The 8,799-nt window shown below is 43.5% G+C and overlaps 2 protein-coding genes across 7 annotated transcripts; one reads left to right on the top strand and one right to left on the bottom strand.

Moving 5' to 3' along the window:
• The first annotated feature begins 49 nt into the window (after window positions 1-49).
• Window positions 50-6,629, top strand: sh3d19 (SH3 domain containing 19). 6 transcript variants are annotated; one of them, XM_088372932.1, is made up of 19 exons: window positions 50-65; window positions 566-625; window positions 2,195-2,234; window positions 2,365-2,476; window positions 2,618-2,741; window positions 2,816-3,574; window positions 3,839-3,910; window positions 3,986-4,170; window positions 4,232-4,275; window positions 4,344-4,503; window positions 4,574-4,615; window positions 4,774-4,840; window positions 5,007-5,137; window positions 5,215-5,276; window positions 5,400-5,635; window positions 5,762-5,802; window positions 5,890-6,067; window positions 6,220-6,308; window positions 6,389-6,629. In XM_088372932.1, coding segments are annotated over exons 1-19 (2,511 nt in total). In that variant the 5' UTR covers window positions 50-64; the 3' UTR covers window positions 6,497-6,629. The 6 variants fall into 6 exon arrangements, with proteins under 6 accessions (XP_088229058.1, XP_088229057.1, XP_088229056.1 ...); XM_088372931.1 differs by having other exon boundaries at window positions 2,597-2,741; window positions 4,235-4,275; XM_088372930.1 differs by having other exon boundaries at window positions 2,597-2,741.
• Window positions 6,630-6,753: 124 nt separating this feature from the next.
• rps3a (ribosomal protein S3A) lies at window positions 6,754-8,786 on the bottom strand. Its single transcript, XM_088372937.1, has 6 exons — window positions 8,632-8,786; window positions 7,938-8,041; window positions 7,626-7,813; window positions 7,250-7,458; window positions 7,058-7,167; window positions 6,754-6,929 (listed from the first exon to the last, which is right to left on the bottom strand). Exons 1-6 carry the CDS (start codon window positions 8,766-8,768, stop codon window positions 6,802-6,804), a joined length of 876 nt encoding a protein of 291 aa, XP_088229063.1. The 5' UTR covers window positions 8,769-8,786; the 3' UTR covers window positions 6,754-6,801.
• Between the last annotated feature and the right edge of the window lie 13 nt (window positions 8,787-8,799).

The raw sequence follows: 8,799 nt of genomic DNA, 5'->3' as shown, positions 1-8,799 counted from the left end.
GCCAAAGAGATGTAACGTAATACAGTACATAAATTGTAATTTGTCTCCCTCTGCTGGACAAAGAAGTTACGTAAGAAAATAAATACTGTAATAAATACTGCTACTTAGTTAACGCTGTAAAGGAACTGCCCCAATTTACCTGAAGAGCTTTGAGAAGTATTTCGATAATAATTGTGATACACTTACTATACAAAGCTCATGCACTATTAATTGTACTCTAGTTCCCTCTAGTGTTAAAAGTTCGAAAACGATTGTATGTAATGCTATGATATGGCGTGATAAAGTATTATCATTTAATGTACAGTGGATTATTACAGTAACAGTATTTGATTGTATTTGGGTTTAAATGATATGAAACAAATTTATTGCGTTAATCCCGTAGTCGCCCATCATTTTGGTGGGGAGGTGGGGTCCACCCTGTTGCAGGGGTCCCACCCACACAAATTACCGCAGTTGGCAGGACCACATCATCATATGCACACACATTCTCAAGGCAACACATATTAATCACGATTATTTTCATTTTGTGATTTGTTACTCTTCATTGTTTTCATAATGGCTGAAGTGAGGCGCGGGGAAGAAGAGGACCGTACCGAAATTCACCACGCCATCAACCAAGCAACAGGTAGATTAGTTTGTAATACAAAATAAAAGTCAAATTGACTGTTATAGTGCGTAGACACACAATAGTGTGTTGGTATATGAATATTAAACCATAATTTAGATGATTTATGCTTTGACTTGCAAGTCTAGATCAAAGATAAAATATTACAAGTGCTGTGTGATGGCTGTAAAATATATTTTCCTTATCAAAACATTCTGGTACGGATTAATGGCTTTTCCATTCATTTCAATGGGGGAAGATAATTTGCGATACAATCGATTTGTAGTTACGAGTGTGGTCGTGGAATAAATTGTCTGGCATCTTTTTAATAATCTGATTTGTGAGTTTAAAGAGGCAGGCAGATGGTTTGTTGTGCAGCTGCTGTGTGTGTGTGCGGCTGTTGTGGTCCAAAGCATGTAGTCAATGTCAGCATGTGTTAGAGTGGCACAGACACAGCTGTGATGGGGGGAAAAAGTATTTCGCTGACCTCAGCAGCTTCACTCGTGTCCACTCACACATAAACATCACGACACAATACAGTATACAATGTCATTCACTTTGTGCAATTGTTGAATATTTATTTAGTTTTTTTAATTCTTGTTTAATTTTTCTCAGATGTTTGTATACTTTTACTTGAATGACTTGTCAGTGATTTTTTTTATTATCATTATGATTATTATCATTTTATTTTTCTATTACGATATCTTTGATGTACTTCCTTATTTTTTTGTTTTTTTTTCCACCTGAGCATTGTTGTGTGGCTCGGGCTCCACTTCTTGATTGACAGCATTCCACCTGATTTGAACAAGGTGATTGTGGGTGTGTGCCTTTAATTTTTTTTTTTTTTTTTTTGTCACACACACCGGTCGGTATAAAGACATTCAGTTTTACTAGTTCACCCATCGGAGAGATTCAAATTGAAACCAACTGTTAATAGTGGACTTGACATACTCCAGAAAGCTCCTCAGAAGGTAAGGAGCGTGTCAAAAGAGCTCTCTTGTCTTCTTGTTTCAAACAAGGAAGTGGCGGTAGTTTGAAAGCTATGTCAGGCTAAAAACAAATGATAAAAAAAAATAGCAAACAAGTAATAGATGTGATAGGTGCTTCATATTGAGATTCCTTTAACCAAAATGATTGTATTCACTTTAAATCAAATGAGGGCTTTGATTTTGACCTTTGTATTTTCTCCATTCATTTTTGTAGATGGTAATTAGGTGGGTTAATTTTTAATCTCAACGACTTCACTGTTTGTTTTTAAAATACAATCTGTCAATAGAAACAACACAAGAAAAAGATTTACAAACAAAAATGCCAACGGTTTTAAAAATAAAGAAATATTATTGGAAATGAAATAAAACAGGAAGGCAGCCATTTTGTTTGAAGTACATATTTGAGCAAAATCCAGGGCTTGTACTTTGCACCTTATCATTAAAGTGAATAGTTTAAATTTCTGGTTTTCACATTATGACATCCAGACTTTCACGTTCACTTGCATTGCTGGTGTTTCATTGTAGCAGCTAGCTAGTCGCAGGATTCTTACCTGGCAACACACTATTCATTAAAATGGCAACCTTCTGTTCATCTTCACAGATCATCTTGACAGAAACAAAGCAGACCTTTTCCAACACTGGTAAGTTGTGATGATTTATCCTAGTCGCATATCTTTAAAGTCTTTTATTTGACAAAAGCAGGAGCTACTTTTTATTTAAATGATGCTTTATGGATTTTGGCATTCTAAATGGTGTGTTGTGTTTTCAAAGGCGACCGGAGATCATCTCAGCGGAACCTCTGGATGACGACAACTGGTTCTCAAACGCATTTTCCGAGTTCTTTTCTTCACCCCCTCAATCTATCTGGTCCTCAGGCATCCAGGTTTGTTCGAGCTTCATGTGAGGGAGACGCCAAATTTTTGAGCCACTTTGGAAGTGTTGATTCTCTGGGATTCAAAGTTTAGAAATCATCTTGCTAAAGTTTCTGTTTTCCACAACTCAGCCCCCACCGTCCTATGACCAGGTGATTGAAGAAAAGACCAGAGAGGAGCACATTGTTCAGCCCACTGCTGCCCCCCGACGTGCTTTTTACTGTAGCGCCACGACCTGCTACACACAGACTGACCCCGTCAAGGAGAAACCAGCCGGTAAAAACCATTGGATGATGCACCGAGAAATTTTTATTGAATTTCCTTCCCATCTGAGTGTGATTGTTCTTCAGGTAAAAAGCCGCAAAAACCTCCAAAACCATCTTTGATTGGACTTGAAAGTTCTTGGGAAAGTGGTCCACAAAAGTCGCAAGAAAGACAGGACTCAAGCGATCAGTGCAACAGATCGGTCACCGTCCACTGGGAGACCACCGTGCAACCGGACTCAACGACTTTTTCTGTTCCTAGCTTCGAGCCAAGACCTGTCCCGCGTCCTCGCGTAAAATCCAGAAAACAGACAGAAGATAACTTTCAGACATTGTTCAAACTTGAAGATGATGATCTCCTGACCGTTGCTCGAGACTCAAATAGGTATCTGGAGCAGCTGCTGGAGGTCTTTAGTCCCAACGGAGACCAAGACAATCAGGAGGAACAACTTCATGGCGAGATGAACAGTCATCGAAACATCCAGTCCAAGATCCAGGCCTTTGAGAGCCAGCTCGCCCCTGAGCACGCGAGTGCCTCAGAACCGATCAGACCGCAGCCTCCACCCAGAAAAGCTGTGGCGCCACCAGTCTCCGCTAAACCTCTCCTGGCATCTCAGAAACCCGCCGGAAATCCCGTGCGAGAAGAATTGGAGACCCTGCTCACAAAGGGCGGACCTGGCTTCCGCTCGCGCCCGCCATCGTTGACAAGAGACTACAGCATCCACGACGAGGAGCCACCTTTGCCGCCGAGACGGCCGGTGGAGCCGACCAAGGAACCGCTGAAGGCCAACCTCAACATCAACAACCACAATTCCACCGCTAGCGACAATGCCGTCACACCGGCAAGTAAGTCAAATTATGGTTCAGTTTCAATCACAAATGCTCAAGCAGTGAATGTAGAATTTGAATAATAATTAATAATAATAATACATTTTATTTATAATGCACTTTGCATTTCAAAGAAACCTCAACGTGCTAAAGGTTAGCTTAAAGAGCTAAAGGTCAGCACAACGAGCATAGCCATTGCTATCAAAACGAGACTAAGATGCTAACGACAATTAGCTATCCTACGATTTAAAAACGTGCGTATTTCTTGCTTTGTGACCTCAGATCCCGCTCCCATCAAAGCGAGACCGTCTGTAACAAGAAGGCCCACCACGATTCGAGTCCCCAGCCAAATCTGTGAGTCTCGCTTAGCTAAAAATAAAAAGCATGCTAGCAAAGCGCTACGAAAAATAACATGCTATGTCCCATCAGCCACAGAGAGTCTTCAGGACAATCCTCCTCCACTTCCAGTTCGGACACCTGTCGGCGATCCTCCTCCTCTTCCAGCTCGCGTACCTGTGGGCAATCCTCCTCCACTTCCAGGTCGGGCACCTGTCAGCCCCCGAAACACGGCAGCCGTGGCCAAGCAAAAGTCCTTACCCAGCATCTCAACCCAGGTATGGATTTTTTCCGAGCACAAAAACTAAACAGAGCTTGACTACTTGTCGTGTTTCTCAGCAGGGACCGTTAAGTGTCAAGCGGGCTCCGTCGCTGCCAAATCGGTGAGTAGAAGTGAAAATCTCCCTATTCTATTTCACAATTGACGTGACGCCATTTTGTTATTTTTCAGGCATCAGAGCATAAAAAGAACGCTCCCATCGCGCCCACCTCCACCAAAACCTGGTCCGGGACGACCGCCGCCGCCAAGCGTGCAGGCCGCCAAGCCCTCCAAAGGTTTCCTTCTCCCTCCCAGACCTGTCCAGGGTCATCGTCTCTATGACAAATTCACAGTGAGGAGATCCCCGAACACACCTCCCTGTTCCCATGACTCCATTTTTAATTTGTGTTTCCTTCCCAAAGCTTCCACACACCCCAGACTCCACCGGAGAACCGTCATTCCAGGTCAGATGGGCTTTCTATTGAATACGAGTCAAATTGTTGCATGTTGCTAGGCAGGATTCGTAGCGTTTGCTAACAACCCACCCATTGGCTAATTAAAGTCAGTGTCCCTGAAGTTCCTGTGGTCTAAAACCTTGGAGACCTTGCGCTTGTTTGTGCAGGATGCAGCTCCCACTGGCAAGAAAGAAAATGGACAAATCGTTCAAGCCTTACATGACTTCACTCCAGGTGACCTCATTTTGTTTTTTTTTGTTGGATAGCATTGCAAAAATACACCACAGATGAAAATACTACAAATTTGCTTGCTCTTAAATGTCACTGAAATGTGATCTGGTTAAATGTAGTTCTAGTGATTTTTAATTTCATGGAGATGTTTTTTTTGTGGGTTCGTTAGAGGGTCCAGGAGAGCTGGGCTTGAAGGCCGGTGATATCATCACCATGGTGGAGCGTGTGAATGGTGAATGGTGCAAGGGGACTTGTAAAGGATCCACTGGTTACTTCCCAGTTAACTTTGTCAAAGTGATGGTAAGTAAGAGACAGTCGTCTAGAGTGTCAAAAAAAAAAAAAAAAAAAGTTTATCATTGTGTTCTTTTTCTAATTAGTCAGGTGCACCACCCAAACTTGTCCCGGAGAAGAAACCAAAACCACTTTCTGCTAAAGTCAGGTCAGTTTTCTTTTCTTTAAAACATTCTTGTGCCCTATTTTTTTTTTCCCCACCATTTTTTTTTTTTTTTTAATCCAGTGTTTTTTTTATTTTACTTCTTGCGTGTCTTTTTGATGTATGAAGCGGTCCAAGATGCATGGCCCGCTTTGATTTCGCCGGCGAGAGCGGCGAGGAGTTGTCATTCGCGGAAGGCGACGTGATCCAGCTGCAGGCCTACGAGGGCAACAAGTGGGCCCGCGGCCAGTTGGGCGCCGCTTCCGGAATTTTCCCTCTCAACTTTGTAGAAGTTGTGGAAGATCTGCCGCCAGCGCCCGCGAGGCAGCAAAGTCGGACGAGTGTCAACAAGGTCGCATTGCCAGGTAACATTCAGTTGAATTAAAAATATGTAACATTTTGAGTATTTTCCTCAGTCTAACTCTTTGATTTAAAATATTATTATTATAGCGTATTATTCAGAGCACAATTGTGCACCTCTTTATTCACAGGCATGGTCAGTAATCAGCCAGAAGCTGTCAAGCCGGCTCAGGTAGCCCACTTTTATAATTACGGTGACCCAATTTCTGTGTTTTTCGATATCCCAGCTGTCAAATCTTTTATCGTGTTGCCCCCTCAGTCGTCGGTGGAATGGGCGCAGGCTCGACACGACTTTGAGGGCGAGGCGGAGGACGAGCTGTCTTTCAAGCGAGGCGATTCCATCCTCGTGACCAAGCACATCGATGACGAGTGGAGCTGCGGAAGACTCAACGGCAAAGAAGGAATCTTTCCGAAGGCTTTTGTGGAAAGTCGCACAGGTATGACGTCCACACATGACGGTTGTTCGAGATTCCAGTTAGACTCTAGGCTGGACTGCTAGAATAAAGTGTAATTGCACATCCACTACAGTAGGTGGCAGTGTCGTGCTCATTAGCAGTGTGTAAGTCATTTATTTTTATTTTATGATGAGCTGGTCCAACGTCACCACCACCTGAAGGAATGAAGGGAAGGGCCATGTACGACTTCACTTCAGACTGTGATGAGGAGCTATCTCTGCAGGTAATTTTTTCAAGGATATTTTTCAAATATAAGTTAAAGCATTACAGCATCTTGACATTTTTCAATTGATTGCTTTGCAGGTTGGTGACACCATCACTAACCTGGAGTCCATGGATGACGAATGGTTCCTGGGTGACTTGAGAGGCAAACGGGCTCTAGTGCCTAAAAATTACATTCAACTGCTCTGATCTATTGACCCACACCTCAGCCAATTGTTGTACAATGCAGTATTTGACATTAGCGAATATTTTCTGCTGCATTACATTTCTAACTGTGTTCTTTGACGACTAATTCTGTAAATAAAATAGCTGTGCACTAGCACCATCTAGTGGTTTATCTCTGCATTGCAATTGTATTAAAAAAAAAAGACAATTTATAATTTTACAAGCATTGCAGGGGCTTGTGCTTTTAATTGAACAGCAATGACAAAAAGACAAGTCCAAAATTGGTCATTTACATTTTTTTATTATTAAATCTGTCAGGGCTTTTATTTCTAGACAGACTCCTGGATGGGGGGCTCGTAACCGTCTGCCCTCTCCACCTTGGCTCCGGTGTCGTCTCCGGCTGCTTTGGCAGCGCTGCCTGAACTGCCCTCGCCATGGAGCTCCATCAATTTGCCCACTGTGGAAGAAACACAGGCAATGTATTTAACAGCCGGGATGGACTAAACAACTAGCAGATGTAAATATCAATTAATAAAATTAATTTTAATATTCAACCTAAAGGCAGAGTTTAGAATTGCGGCTTACGTTCAAACTTGGGCTTCTTCAACATTTTGACTTTGCGGACGTAGACATCGTGCAGGGGGTAGATGGACTGGCAGGCCTTCTCGATGTCCTTGCCAATGCTGTCAGGGATCCTGAAAGAAAACCCCGAATACCAAAACGTCAACATCATCAGAAAGGACACCAACGGCCCAAACACGACTGCGCGCCACTCACAGCTTGTTAACGACCTCCTTCAGGTCGTTGGTTTGCACCTCGCGGGTCATGATCTCTACCATCTTCTTGCGGATCTGGCGCACTTGCTGGTGCTGGGCGTACGAGGTCTTGCGGATCTGGTTGGTGCGCTTCTTGGTGAAGCCCACGCAGAAGAGGCGCAGCAGGTAAGCATCTGTGGTCTTCACGTCCACATGGGCCTCGATCATGGTCTGGGGAAACATTGGGAACCACCTCAGGTTTAGGCACTATAACAGGGCTGCGACGATCCAGTATTTTGATCGGCGAATCAATTTTGTGATATCCGCTAATCGGATAATACTTCAAAACAATGTGGAGAGATGCTGGATGTGTTTGTTCTGTCCACAGTTGGTGTTACCTGCCACTTCTTGACCATGGAGCACATCTTGTCACGGGTTAGGTCCATGCCGTGGAAGTTGGTGAGGCAGTTCTTGCCCTGAACATCCTCCGTGATCAGCTTGAACTTACGGAAGGCGACCTCGTCGTTCTGCAGGTCAGCGAGGCTCACTTCAAACACGCGACCCTTCAGACCGTCTGAGGCGATTCCTGGGAGCAACGAAGGTACAAAACGTTTGAGGCCATTTAAGTGCCAACGAGCAGTCAGGAAATCGACATCCAGCGCATCTGATGAACCCCAAATAAAGTTAGTGTTCTAGAATATTAAACTTACTGGTTCCCTGAGTCCTGGTGACCAACGTCTTGCCAAGATTGCGGATGATGAACATGGCCGGTGCCTTGACATCATACCAGTCTTTTTTGGAGAAGGGATCCACACTGGAAGAAAAAACACATTTTTAGTTAAGATTTAAAGGACACCAGGGAAAAAAATATTACCTCTATAAAGGATAGAACACATTGACAATTCCAAACACTGTGAACTAGTTGGAGTGAATCTTTACAATTAGCTAAACACCACTTGTGACTCCTTTTGCTCACAACTAATTCAAACTAAATTAGTTGAATTCAACAGCATATGCAGGTTTATTACCCAAGTATACAGAACTAGCACCGCATTCGAAGAGTTAATACGGTAGTAAACGTGACGCCGACTAACGCCGTGCTAACATGCATTAGCTCCGGGAAACGCTTGTCAAACCTCCAAGACGATTGAAAAGACTTCTGGTTATCACTAGGCGGTTAATATTAAAGTTAATTACGGCATAAACCTACAGTTAATTAAATCAACAAGAATGACATTGTAATGGCTGAGGCTAACGCTCGACCAACGCAGGCCTGCGTCGACGACGGTAGCCCAAGTTATCCGCTAAATATCCCGTTCATCCGCCCTTCTTTTATTACGTTTTGTGTAATAATCTGAAGTGTGCAGATTCACTGATACTCCGCTGGGTGAATTTCGTACTTACATCTTCTTTTTGGCACCCTTTTTGCCGCCTTTAGTCAGCCTCTTATTCTTGCCGACTGCCATGTTGGCTACAGGGAGTGAAAGAGGAGGAGAAGAAGAAATCGCGCGAGAATTCAAGAGAACGAGATCGAGGCTCATTTGTCCTCTCGCGATGCCTACTCGTGAGCGA

This window comes from Syngnathus floridae, chromosome 4 (genome assembly GCF_059516105.1).
Source record: "Syngnathus floridae isolate MCC-2025c chromosome 4, RoL_Sflo_1.0, whole genome shotgun sequence".
Taxonomy (NCBI): Eukaryota; Metazoa; Chordata; class Actinopteri; order Syngnathiformes; family Syngnathidae; genus Syngnathus; species Syngnathus floridae.
Note: the sequence above shows the minus strand (reverse complement) of the source record. Positions and strands in the feature narration are given on the sequence as shown.

What these genes read in the sequence shown, in the direction of transcription:
- rps3a (XM_088372937.1), bottom strand. Translation starts at nt 8,768, where the DNA reads ATGAGCCTCGATCTCGTTCTCTTGAATTCTCGCGCGATTTCTTCTTCT. An exon ending in AAGGGTGCCAAAAAGAAGAT is followed by an intron (nt 8,042 to 8,631) that starts GTAAGTACGAAA and finishes TTTTTCTTCCAG; the next exon opens with TGTGGATCCCTTCTCCAAAA. An exon ending in CACCAGGACTCAGGGAACCA is followed by an intron (nt 7,814 to 7,937) that starts GTAAGTTTAATA and finishes CGTTGCTCCCAG; the next exon opens with GAATCGCCTCAGACGGTCTG.
- sh3d19 (XM_088372933.1), top strand. Translation starts at nt 556, where the DNA reads ATGGCTGAAGTGAGGCGCGGGGAAGAAGAGGACCGTACCGAAATTCAC. An exon ending in CCGGAGAACCGTCATTCCAG is followed by an intron (nt 4,616 to 4,773) that starts GTCAGATGGGCT and finishes TTGTTTGTGCAG; the next exon opens with GATGCAGCTCCCACTGGCAA. An exon ending in ATGAGGAGCTATCTCTGCAG is followed by an intron (nt 6,309 to 6,388) that starts GTAATTTTTTCA and finishes ATTGCTTTGCAG; the next exon opens with GTTGGTGACACCATCACTAA.